General features: G+C 44.3%; 1 protein-coding gene across 2 annotated transcripts in view; it reads left to right on the forward strand.

The window, feature by feature from the left end:
• LOC144786218 (palmitoleoyl-protein carboxylesterase notum2-like) overlaps positions 1-13,686 on the forward strand; it is a 60,384-nt gene that overhangs the window by 24,884 nt on the left and 21,814 nt on the right. For both annotated transcript variants that reach the window (XM_078665245.1, XM_078665246.1), the window contains one exon: positions 8,709-8,756. In XM_078665245.1, coding sequence (XP_078521371.1) covers positions 8,709-8,756 — 48 coding nt within the window. The remainder of the gene's footprint in view (positions 1-8,708; positions 8,757-13,686) is intronic.

A 13,686-nucleotide genomic window follows, 5' to 3' on the forward strand; every position in this document is an offset into this window, starting at 1 on the left:
TGCAGTTCGTAATGCAAGAATAATGCAGTTCGTAATGCAAGAATAATGCGGTCCATAATGCAAGAATAAGGCAGTTCGTAATGCAAGAATAATGCGGTTCGTAATGCAAGAATCAGGCAGTTTGTGATTCAAGGAACAATGCTATAAGCCAATCTGCGTGGTCAACTCGGGCACCACTAGGCCCCAACAGCAGAGACAACAGTTGTAAGCTTAAAGGGGCGGCCCCAGTACTGCTGGGCAGGGAAGGGCCGCTCGGGGACTCCGCGCATCTAATGCGGTGCAGCGGGAGAGAGATCGGAGCACTCCTGTACTCCTCCTGCACGCCTCCCAGGCCACACATGCTTGAAGTTCCCAACAAGAGTCCAAGCCTTACCGGGGGGGGGGGGGTGCGCTGCCTCGCTCTCTCTCTCTTCCCGCTCGTCGAATGTCCTTCTGGGCTGCCCTGATGATGTTGCAGCTCTGTTATTAGGCAACGCTGTAGCCGGATAGGTTACGGCGCTGCCTTCTCCTTTGTTGATGATCTTGGCGAACAACGATCATGATCCCTTTCACCTTGAAGCTTCCTTACCTTCAAGAAATCCTTTAGCACGTTGCAGCTCAGGCCGGGGGCGGCAATCCTTACTCACAGCCTATGTTACGATGACGGCTCAGGCCACAAACAGCAAAGCAGCAGCGTGGACAATGTTTGACGCTGCGGGGGCAATGCGGTCATGCGGTCATGGGGCACCTTGTAAACAGAACCACAGACCACACGGCAGTCTTCCAGAAATCCTTTAGCACGTTGCGGCTCGGGCCGGTGGCGGCGTTCCTTACGCACAGCCTCAGTTAATATGACGGCAGTCTCAGGCGTGCAAAAGCACCACGCACCAAGCGCGCTGAGACACGGTTGGAAACTTTGATGTTCTTGAGTTTCCACAACAGGAGACCAGCTCTCCTCGGGCCCTTGGAGACAAGTTACTTCAGGACACAGCACACAGCAAAGTCATTTCAAGCAGGGGGACACAGCACACAGCAAAGTCCCTTGTCCTCTCCTTAGTCAAATCAGCAAACTGCAGGCCAGCCCCAGAACACACAGCAAGGGCAGTACATCTCTTCAGTCTTTTCAGCTGTTCTTCCTTGGCAGAGGTTCCTCTTGATGACAAAGTAGTTTCAATTAATTTTTAGTCTGGATTTCAGTCTTGAGTTCAAGGGTTTCAGCACTCACATTTATACCCCTAAATGCCTTTGATGTCTTTGTGTTCAGGGGGCTCTGAGCCCGGTCCAAACCTGACCTCTGTGTCTTCCTGCCATTGCACACCCTCTTCCTTTGACAGTGAGGGTCTGGGGCCCAGACGCTCTGCACGATGTGGAGCCATCCTTTTGTGGCAGTAACACAGCCCTCTTCACATCCAGGGGGCTACTCCTCCCCTCACATCAAATGCAGGCCAGTCTGTTGCTGTCCCACCTACTCCTCCCTGGGGTCAGAACACTCTCCAGACCCTGTCACTTCCAAACCCAGACAGTCAATACACAACCTGGAGAAGTGTGGCTCAATGGTTAGTGCGGCAGACCCTGATGCAGAGGTCTGGCCCGGGACCAGGGTTCAATTCCTGTCTCGGCGGGTCTTGGGCTTAATTTCCTCGGACCTGATAATTCTCGCCTCTGTGCCTATTCTAATCATGGGTCCCACACTGCAACTCTGGGCAATAGCTTGCTTCATCTCCCCAACGGCCACAACAGCGCTGGGATACCTGGCTTCACCTTGGGGGTGCCCAGGAGTGGACATTTCACAGGGAAAAGCCAGGAAGGGTTCCACAGCGGTATGGGTACAGCGCCAGGAAACCCCAGTTGGGGTTTAAGTGCACTTTACAAGTACAAATTCATTTCATTTCATTTCAGAGGCACACAGAATGGTTTAAGACAAGAAACCAACCACTTCTAAAAGCGTGGTTTCTAAACACACAATTTAAAAACCATCTTCACAAAAAGATGTGTTATTAAATTCTGAGTTCAGGCACTCTAAACTCCATCCCTCCATCTTATGCCTATGGGAAGATATGAAGATATGCTGGAAACATGTGACACAGTATTCCCCATTCTGTCCTATTGGCACGATGGCCTTGTAACAGTGAAAAACGAATTTGGCAGTATTTCACTGTCAGCACATGGTACACACACCTCAGTACATGTCCTACCTTTCACATACACTGCACCCTTAACAGGAGGGTACCTTGGGCCAACTATAGGGCTGTCTGATGTGCATAAAAAGGGAAGGGTATTGCCTGGCAAGTGGTTGCACTTGTCAGGACAACAAGGCAGTTAACAAACTGTGCGCAGGCACTACAGTGGCAGGCCTGAGATCTCTTTTTAGGGCTACTTGTGTGGGTGGCACAATTAGTGCTGCAGGCCCACTAGTAGCATGTGTATTACCAGCCCTGGCACAAATAGTGCACTTTACTAGGGACTTTACTAGTAAGACAAACATAAAAATTATGGAGAACTCAATTACCATAACACTTTATTCAGGGTGCACTTGCACTTTGACACTGATCAGAAGAGACAAAGTGGCCAAAGCATCTAAGGCATCAAAACGCAATCCATCACAGCATCAAAAATAGAGGAGGTAGAGGCAAAAAGTCAGGCGTACACACTCCATGAAATGCCAGGTCCAACAACTACTAGGACATATAAAGCATAAAAGTACATGTCCTACCTTTAACTTACCTAGCAACCTGCCCTTTGGGTTACCAAGGGCCTTCCTTAGGAGTGATTTATATGTAATAAAAGGGGAGTTTAATGCTTGGTAAGTAGTTTTAAATGTCATGTTGAAGTGGCAGTAAACTGCACGCACAGGTCCAGCAATTTCTGGCCTGAGACAAGGTTAAGGGGCCATTTATGTGGGTGGCTCAACGAGTGCTGCAGGCCCACTGTTAACATTTAATTTACAGGCCCTGGGCCCATGTAATGTGCTTTACTAGGGACCTATAAGTAAATTAAATATGCCAATGGGGTATGAGCCAGTGTGACCATGTTTAGGGGTGTGAGCACAAGCCCTTTAGCACTGGTTAGCAGTGGTACATTGCGCAGAGTCCTAAAGCCAGCAAAAGATGGTCAGAAAAAGAGGAGGAGGAAGGCAAAAAGGTTTGGGTGACCCTTCAGAGAAGGCCATTGCGGTGCAGTGTAGTAGACTGGATCGTGGTGGAGTGGATTGGAGTAGATTGGGGTGGGTAAACTGATGTGGGGTAGACTGGATTGGAGTGGGTAGACTGGGGTAGATTGGAGCAGAGTGGGGTAGATTTGAGTGAAGTGTGGTGGAGTGGTTTAGATTGGAGCAGAGTGGGGTAGATTTGAGTGGAGGGGGTGGAGTGGGGTAGAATGGATCATAGTGGAGTGGGTCAGGGTAGATTGGAATGGGGTGGGATACATTGGGGTGCAGTGGAGTGGAGTGGGGTGGGTGAATTGGGGTGGGGTAAATTGGAGTGGAGTGGGGTAGATGGGTGTGTGGTGAGGTCGATGGAAATGGGGTGGGGTAGAAATGAGTGGGATGGGGTAGATTGAGTGAAGTGGGATAGACTGGAGTTGGTTGGGGTAAATTGGGTGGGTAAATTGAGGTAGGGTAGATTGGAGTGGAGTATGGTAGATGGGAGTAGGGTAGACGGGATTGGGGTGGTGTAGATTGGAGTGGAGTGGGGTAGTTGGGAATGTGGTGGGGTAGATGGAAGAGTGGTGGGGGTGATGGGAGTGAAGTGGGTAGATGGGAGTAGAATGGAATGGGTGGGGTAGATTGGGATGGGTACATTGGGGTAGGTAGATTGGTGTGGAGTAGAGTTGAGTAAATGGGAGTGGGGTGGGGTAGAGGGGAGTGGGGTGGAGTAGATTAGAGTGGGTGAGTAGATTGGAGTGGGTGGGGTGGTGTAGATTGGATCATAGTGGGGTGGACTAGGGTAGATTGGTGTGGGGTGGAATAGATTGGTGTGGGTTGGGGTGGAATTGGGTGGATATAATAGGGTGGGGTTGATTGAAGTGCAGTGGAGTAGATGAGAGTGATGCAGATGGGAGTGGGGTGAGGTAGATTGGAGTGGGGTGAGGTGGGGTAGATTGGAGGATGGAGGGGTAGAATGTAGTGGGTTAGGGTAGATTTTAGTGGGGTGGGTAAATTGGATCTTGGTGAAGTGGACTGGGGTAGATTGGTGTGAGGTGGGGTAGATTAGGGTGGGTGGAAAGGAATGGATAAAATGGGGTGGGGTCAATTGGAATGCTGTCAGGTATGCCAGAGGAGTGGGTTAGATTGGAGTGGGGTGGGGTAGTGTTGATTGGAATGAGGTTGGGTAGATTTGAGTGGGGTGAGGTGGGGTAGATTGTAATGGGGAGAGGTAGATTGTTGTGTGGTGGGGTAGATTGTAGTGGGATGGGGTAGATTGTAGCGATTGTAGCAAAGTGGAGTGGGGTGAGGTAGATTGGAGTGTGGTATGTAATGTGCACTGGAGGGCGTAGATTGTAGTGGCGTGTCGTAAAGTGTCAGAGAGAAGGGACGTAGAGTGGTGTAGAGTGTCGTGGAGTGGAGTGGCAAAGCGTGGAGTGATATAATTTTGAGTATGCATGGTGTAGTAGCACCCGTCTCTACAGACAATACGTTTCTAGTTGAAATGACCATTACATTTGCACCAAAATAAAAGTTTACTGCACAGAAACAATAATGTGTGTAAATGTCATCACCGAGTGTATTGATGTTTTGATTGTAGTCAAATATGTTTCCACCACACTTCAGAATTACAAAAAAAGCACTTCATTTCTACTAATTCTGATATATTGTGAAGCATTAGCACAGTTAACTTTTTTTGTGTTCGAGAAAAATAAAACATCCTACACCCTCTTCTCTTACATGGATACTATTGTCACATAAATTCTCTGACTTTGAAGTCAAAGGCAAAAAGTAAACACCAAGCTCACTCAGAAGAGTGCTTGACATTTGACCTCTTTGAATGCACAGCAGATGTGACAAGATAAGAACAAGATTTAAAGGCCTTTTTTACAGAAAGCGAGTTTGTATGCTTTCAGAAAGCGAATTTGTGGAAGAATACAGTAAACAAGGATTGGGCGGGGGGGGGGGGGGGGGACAAACGCCCGCTGGACAGACTAAAGCAAATCAAGGCAGCAAATAGAAAGCCGGAAAATGTGAGTTACAAATCTCAAAGCCAATGGTAAGCAACTGGTGGAATGCATTCCTAGGTCAGGTTTCTGAATGTCCCCAAGATGTCTTTAGCAAATCAGACAGCTGCACTGTCTGCAAGGCTGTAACCTAAAAATGACCACATATTCAAGCATTGGCAATGGGTCTGGCTTTACCCCATTAACCGCAGAGGCTTTCCCTACCCACCAATGCTAAGTCTTCCTTTTTTATGTTTGGAGCAGTTAGCACTTTTGCCTTTATAACTTTTTCAACCAAAGATTTCCAGACCAAATATGAGTCTTCCTTTTTCGTACATGTTGGGAATTGTAATGATGCACTGGATTTTTAAATTCCAAAGAAAGGAGTGAGAAAAATAACTGAAATGTTTGGATTTCTTTGAAAAAGTATAAAAAGTACTGTGCAAGAAAATATGTGATTTTCTTTTGCCAGTGACAAGAGACGTCTCAAAAAATGTGGAAACATCAAGTTTTTTCCTTGTAATTGGTGATGTGGGTATGTGTGTTATTTCGGCCCGGGCATGCTGCACCCAGGAAATCCAAACCCAGATATTTCTGAACACAAGACTTGTAGGAGAGACATGGGCAATGTTCCCTTTAATTGTTTAATTCTGTGAGCAGCAAGAATATGTTGGTGTTCACAATTTCTTCTGTTGTGTACAGGATCAAGAATAGTGATGACCCACCATGCAAATTATTGTGAGGGAGCAAATACATATGACGGTTGGGTGGACCATCGGCTAACAGATACAGGAGATTGATTGAAAAGGGTTAGCCAAATTGATTATTAAAAACAATTAGTGAAGGCATGCTTGGCAGAGGGTTGAAAATTCATTTATTTGCCAATTAGAAACGGAAACACTTGCCCATTGAAGGAAAATATTCCCCCCTCCCAAAATTGTTAATCACTCGAGAAGCTTAGTCCAAATATCTGTCTGATTGGAACAACAATCAAACACTGAGTGGAGACTGTAGTTAAGCGTGGGTGGAGGTGGGTCTCCCCTCAACTTTTACATAGACTTTCTGGTCCTAGCTGCACTCCTAGCAATCCCTATCTATGTGGGAAAGATAGAGAATAACAAAGTATTGGTTGCTTTGGTCTCAGCATTTATGAGTTGTTCACCTTGGCTCATAAGAGGGCATCTCAGGTACACATGCGCATGTATGACTTAGCAAAAAACCCCATGCAAAATTCTATAGCAGCTCTGAAGAAACCATGTCATTAGGTGTACGGGGCACTTAATGGATGTCCTTGACACCTCCATGACCACATCATACAAGAAACTTCTTATACACTTCACCTTTTTAGTGCCTGGAGAAAGGTAGCCCCGGAGTGAAAGAATCGCCACCACAAAAATAAACCCAATGTATCCTTGCACCAACAATCTTTTTCCAATGGTTGAGGCGAGTCTCATAGGGAATCCTATTTGTTTAGGGAACCCCATCTGTTTGAATCACACAGATATTGATAATGAGTATCTAATTATAATAAAATATTCACAGCAGGCAGTTCCCTTATTTGTTCCAGAAGTACTCCAGTGAAACCAGAATAACTTGACTGTCTTTGTATAAATGTATGTATAATTATGCAATACCAATGAAAATAAATGAAGTCAATTACACATCATTCAGAGTAACCCCACTAGTTTAAACTCCATGGGGCATATTATCAAGGGGCCGCGATAAAATTATCGCTGCTTTAACGTCCGTTTTCGGGCGAAAAGCAACAATAATTTTATCGCATTATTTACAAGGACACGCTAGCGAGTGATTCCTTGATTTAGCCTCCGTTTTTCACACGCCTCGCCTTGCATCGATAATGAGATGCAAAGTGGCGTGGCGGTGAAAACAATATGGGAAAATATCACGAAGGCAGCTTCGCGATATTACCAACGAGGCATAGCGATAATTTAAATCGCGCTAACTCTGCCTTAACATCTGTTAAATTCATGACTAAGGCATACCTAACATGGGAGGTGAATTGTGGGGCTAGGGCCACAGGGCCTATCATCAAGCTTATCGCCATTTTCCATGGAACATCGCTGGTAAACCAGCGATGTTCCATTGAAAACCCTGCTATCGCTGGAATATTTATTGCCACAGCGCTAAGCGTTGAGAATACAGCGCTAGCTTGGCAATATATTCCAGCAATAGCCGGCGATAATTAAAAGCGTGCTAAGCACGCGCAGTGATAATTATCGCTGCCGCTTGATAATATGCCCCCATATTTGTACCATAGTAGAGACATTCTGCCATGAGAAACTCAGTCAGGATTGCATGTTGCAGTGACTTTACACAGTTAACAAGTCTGCTAATTATCAGGAGGCCACATCAATGTGAATTTACCTTACTGCTCAATTTTAGGCCCATTCATCCTGTATTTTGTGGTTAAATAATGTTTTCAAACAATTATATGTGGAAAAACACTATGAGCTAAAACTTGTATTCAGATATCCAGAAGGTAATATGATATTTTATACCATTGTTGAGGGAGGAAACCATTCAAGTCTTCTTATGTTGTAAGCAGTGGCCTCTCCCCACATTCAAAGACTCTAAATACCATGGTGAAATATCCACAGCTTTTTGAAAGATTTCTTGCATCCACCAAACTCTAAATCAGTCCCTAAGTTTCGACCAATGATGCGACATGAAGCAAACTAAATATTAAGGCATTATAGGCCTCATTACATAAAAAGATTGCCTTCTCATTGGAATTTTTATAGTACCTGGGCAGAACGATAGTAAAGAAAACGAGAGGAAAATTGCTTACATTTCCATTTCTCCAACCCTCCAAGGAACAAACATCTAAACTGCCCTAATAGAGGACGCTCACGTCCCTTCCCCTATGAGAGATGGTGTCTATAAGGACCTGCTGCCTGCCAGGGTTCTTGTGAGATCAGCTAGTGGTCTGACAAACATCACCAAAGATTGCTACAGCAAAATGCCGGTGTAATCCTGGGTCATGTATACCCTAACTTTGTTGGCTTTACACTGTAGGCTCTGCATTTGTAGTGGACCGAAGAAGTGGAAGGGGCTTATTTACATGGGAGGCACCGATTTGGATCTGGCTCTTCCCGTTCATCCCCTTACTGGTGGAGTCAGGTGGAGATTCTCGCCTGCATGTTTTCTCCATCATCTTGAGCTTTTCACCATTACCATAGGCTTGTCTTTGACAGGGATCTCCACCAGGTAGTACAACTCATTCCACAATGATGAGCTACAATTTTTCAGAATTGGGTTTATACTGACGAATTAATTCAGTTTTTTTGTTACAACAAAACTCACAACATACAGTTATATCATTTATGGAGCAGATTTGCTGTGGTAGGTGCAACCCTTATTTTGGAGTAAGCACTTCCGGTGTGTGCGCTCTTCTTGCAACTGGGAGCGCGTATGGTCTCAAGTGAGTCAGTCAACCCTTGTGTGCAGGAGTGAAATTTCATTGCGAGTCTCATGCATTGCATATATATTTTGATTGATGGAAATGTCTCTCTCTTGAGCTGTAACTCTAACCTCCTCTGTCCATGCGTTTTTTCTTACAGAGCTGTGTTTGTACCAGCGTGCTTCTCCCACGTGTTGATTACGAAAAGGTGAGGTAAAGCTGCTCTGCACATTCTCCCTCTCTGTTGACGGTGGTTGTCACTTAACATGAGTGAATGCCTGCTCATCTCTAGAGTGTTAGGTCATGCATTTCTGTGGAGGAACGTAACATCCTAAAGATTGCCTTTCAAAACACAGCTGCTCTGCACTTGTTAGCCCCTGAACATTCAGCTCTCGATGTCTCTGGTGCGATCTGCCCTGCCAGCTTGTACAGTAATCTGAAAGTGGGGGGAAATTATCACACAATAATAGTATGCTACACACATGTCTTTTTTTTTGTTAACAACGAGAAAAAACACTCAAGCAGATAACTACCCTCCTTCTCATGACATGTTGGTGCAACAATATGAAAAAAGTTATAAAATATCGGGTAGACTGGATCAGTTTTCTTATTTAATTTAAATTATTCTGGTCTCCCTTGCTTTAAAAATATGGCATTTCCTGATGCTCTGCAAGCCAGGTAGATTTTAAAATCAAATTGTAACTGCAGACCTATACCATCTTCTTTAGGTCTCGCATTGGCAGCGCATGTGCTGTCTTTCGAGATGTGCTACATCTACCGTATTAGCTTTCAGCATGCCCAAACATTTTGATTAATTCATTCATGTGCCTTTCAAAAATTGTTTGTTTTTGTTGGTGAATAGTGTACATTTGACCCTCTGTTTGCTGTTTTCCACACGCCCTGGAAACTGGCCCTGTTAAATTGGTCATTTCATTATCGGCCATATGTTAGTTTTGGCGCACTACTTTTTCTTTTGCCTAAGCTTGTTTGGCTTTCTCAAGCACTTTTTCAACCAAAGGCTTTGTTGTTTTTCATCCTATAACATTTTTGATTTCATTAGTTCAAATGTCGAAACCATAAATAATATACTTACTTAATGGAAGTGTAGTTTATGAAGACGGCCGACAGTAGGATCAACCTGTTTATATCATGATTATTTGGATACGATTAAAGAGGTAAACATGCTGTTATTGCCCCATTTTATAACAAGCATTTGCAATGCAATAGATCTCGCATTAGGAAAGTTTGAGCTATTGGTATTGTAAATGACAATTTTTTTATTTATGTTTTGTTTTTGAAAATAGCGAAATTAATAGCTTTGTCATTTACAATGCCAATAGTTATAACTTTCGCAAATGTGACACCTATAGCATTTGTAATGCAATATGTGTTGTATTTACGTGAGTTACATGTATTGATATTACAAAAAACAATGGCTTTTAACTTTTTTTAATAATTAATACTTAAATAAAAGTTATTGTAACTTATAATGGCAATAGCTTAAACTTTTGTAGATAACTTTTGTGAAGATTATGTTCAGTGTATTTTATTGTGACGAAAATCCAAGAACAGAAGTGAAATATTAACATCTTTTTGTTACATTTGTAATAAAACTTTAAACATTGAGAGAATATATTTGAACCAGGTGTTGTTGAATGGTTGCACTGATTGATGCCGTGGTGGCGCTGAGTGATGTTGTGATGGTGAACGAGTGATGCTGTGGCGTTCAGTGATGCTGTGGTAGCGTATAGTGATGTTGTGGTGCCCCTGAGTGATGCTGTGGTGGTGCTGAATGATGCTGTATGCTATGCTATGTTTTGTTTTGCTATCCTATGTTTTGTTTTGTTATGCTAGGCTATGTTTTGCTATCCTATGCTTTGATTTGTTATGCTATGCTATTCTGTGTTTTGTTATGCTATGCTATGTTTTGCTATGCTATGCTTTGTTATGCTATGCTATGTTTTGTTATGCTATGCTATGTTTTGTTATGCTATGCTATGTTTTGTTGTGTGTTATTATGCTATGCTTTGTTTTGCTATGCTATGTTTTGTTATGCTATGCTATGTTTTGTTGTGTTTGGTATGCTATGTTTTACTGTGCTGTTATATGTTTTGTTTTGCTATGCTATGTTTTGTTGTGTTTTGTTAAGCTATGCTATGTTTTGTTGTGTTTTGCTATGCTTTGTTATGCTATGTGTTGTGTTTTGTTATGCTGTTTTGTTATGTTATGCTATGTTTTGTTATGCTGTGTTTTGCTATCCTATGCTTTGTTTTTGTTATGCTATGCTATGTTTAGTTTTGCTATCCTATGCTTTGTTTTGTTATACTATGCTATGCTTTGTTGTCTTTTGTTGTGCTATGCTATGTTTTGTTGTTTTTTGCTATGCTATGCTTTGTTATGCTATGCTATGTTTTGTTATGCTGTGTTTTGCTATCCTATGCTTTGTTTTTGTTATGCTATGCTGTTTAGTTTTGCTATCCTATGCTTTGTTTTGTTATGCTATGCTATGCTTTGTTGTCTTTTGTTGTGCTATGCTATGTTTTGTTGTTTTTTGCTATGCTATGCTTTGTTATGCTATGCTATGTTTTGTTGTGTATGCTATGTTTTGTTGTGTTTTGTTATGCTATGCTATGTTTTGTTGTGTTTTGCTATGTTTTGTTATGCTATGTTTTGTTATGCTGTGCTTTGTTATGTTATGTTATGCTGTGTTTTGTTATGGTATGCTATGTTTTGTTATGGTATGCTGGAGTTGGAGGTTGGAGTTGGAGGGTGGAGTTGGAGTTGGAGGGTGGAGTTGGAGTTGGAGGGTGGAGTTGGAGGGTGGAGTTGGAGGGTGGAGGGTGGAGTTGGAGGGTGGAGGTCGGAGTTGGAGGGTGGAGTTGGAGGGTGGAGTTGGAGTTGGAGGGTGGAGTTGGAGGGTTGAGTTGGAGGGTGGAGGGTGGATTTGGAGGGTGGAGGGTGGAGTTAGAGGGTGAAGTTGGAGGGTGGTGTTGGAGGGTATAGTTGGAGGTTGGAGTTGGAGGGTGGAGGGTGGAGTTGGAGGGTGGAGTTTGGAATTGGAGGGTGGAGGTTGGAGTTGGAGGGTGGAGTTGGAGGGTAGAGGGTGGAATTGGAAGGTATAGTTGGAGTTGGAGGGTGGAGTTGGAGGGTGGAGTTGGAGGTTGGAGTTAGAGTTGTAGGGTGGAGTTGTAGGGTGGAGTTGGAGGGTGGAGGGTGGAGTTGGAGGGTGGAGTTTTGAGTTGGAGGGTGGAGGTTGGAGTGTGGAGGTTGGAGTTGGAGGGTGGAGTTGGAGGGTGGAGGGTGGAGTTGGAGGGTAGAGGGTGGAGTTGGAGGGTATAGTTGGAGTTGGAGGGTGGAGTTGGAGGGTGGAGTTGGAGGGTGGAGGGTGGAGTTGGAGGGTGGAGTTGGAGGGTGGAGTTGGAGGTTGAAGTTGGAGGGTGGAGGTTGGAGGTTAGAGTTGGAGGGTGGAGGTTGGAGTTGGAGGGTGGAGGTTGGAGTTGGAAGGTGGAGGTTGGAGTTGGAGGGTGGAGGTCGGAGTTGGAGGGTGGAGGTTGGAGTTGGAGGGTGGAGTTGGAGGGAGGAGTTGGAGTTGGAGGGTGGAGTTGGAGGGTGGAGTTGGAGGTTGGAGGGAGGAGTTGGAGTTGGAGGGTGGAGTTGGAGGGTGGAGGGTGGAGTTGGAGGCTGGAGGGTGGAGTTGGAGGGTGGAGTTGGAGGGTGGAGTTGGAGGGTGGAGTTGGAGGGTAGAGGGTGGAGTTGGAGGGTGGAGTTGGAGGGTGGAGTTGGAGGGTGGAGTTGGAGTTGGAGGGTGGAGTTGGAGGGTGGAGTTGGAGGTTGGAGTTGGAGGGTAGAGGTTGGAGGTTGGAGGGTGGAGTTGGAAGGTGGAGTTGGAGGGTGGAGGGTGGAGGTGGGGGGTGGAGTTGGAGGATGGAGTTGGAGGGTGGAGGTTGGAGTTGGAAGGTGGAGGGTGGAGTTGGAAGTTGGAGGGTGGCGTTGGAGTTGGAGGGTGGAGTTGGAGGTTGGAGTTGGAGGGTGGAATTGGAGGGTGGAGTTGGAGTTGGAGGGTGGAGTTGGAGTATGGACCCATACCAACATGTCACCCACATATGTCATAATGCATGGCTGCCATCTTAAATGTACTGCACTAATAGAGTGAGTGGACGGCCATTTTAGAATGGTGAATGAAGTTAGAAAAGTGAAAAACAAAGTGTATGAAAGTCCCAACAAAGGAGTGAGCTGCCTGATAACTCTTTGACATTAACGGGCAACAGTAAATACAAATATTATTATGTTTATTAATAATAATAATAATATTGTTGAAAATATTTTCACAGTTGACAGTTATACAGCACTTTGCACTGGTACTATAATTTAATTATAATAGTAATATTAATAACATTTAAAATCTAAAATGAGGAATGTGGAGCAGGACAGAAAGGTGGATGTTTAAATAGCATGCTTGAGGAGATAGTACTGCATAGACTATCACATGCTCACAACTAATTTGGAAGCGATTTATAAATCAAATAAATGTGCAGGGTTTTCAGAGTATAAAGAATTAAGAATTCTGTGTAACAATAGAAGGCCACACTCAAGCTTCAGGACAATGAATGCACCATTTGACAGTTCCGGATGGGTAAAGAAGAAAGAGACAGACATTTTCGAGACCTGCAATGTCTAGACAGGCAACTCGAGGGCCTAGGACAAGGAGTTCCATCTGTCTCTCTTGTAACTGCCTTGTTCCTGGCCAACATCCCAGCCGAACAGAAGATTAACATTGTAGTCACACAGGATGAAGGTACTGCACATCCATACATGTAAATACCGCAAATGCAAACACACACAGAAAACCAGCCTGCACTTTGCAGAAGGCACAAGTGTTGCAAGAATGACACTTTCAAATTCACCTTAAACATCTGTACTTCTCCATTTGAAGCTCAGCGAGTACAATGAAAGTGAGATCGCAAATAAAGGTACACTATGGGGAATGGCAGTAGAAAACAACGGAAGCATTAAAAGTGTTTAAGAAGTATATAACATATACAAACAAAAGAATGTAACACAAAACATGGAAAGAGGTGCTGTGCCAACGAAAACAAGCTCTGGCATTGCTGTGATGGGGCGGGGCGGGAGCGCATTCC

The sequence above is a fragment of the Lissotriton helveticus genome, chromosome 10 (assembly GCF_964261635.1).
Source record: "Lissotriton helveticus chromosome 10, aLisHel1.1, whole genome shotgun sequence".
Lineage (NCBI taxonomy): Eukaryota > Metazoa > Chordata > Amphibia > Caudata > Salamandridae > Lissotriton > Lissotriton helveticus.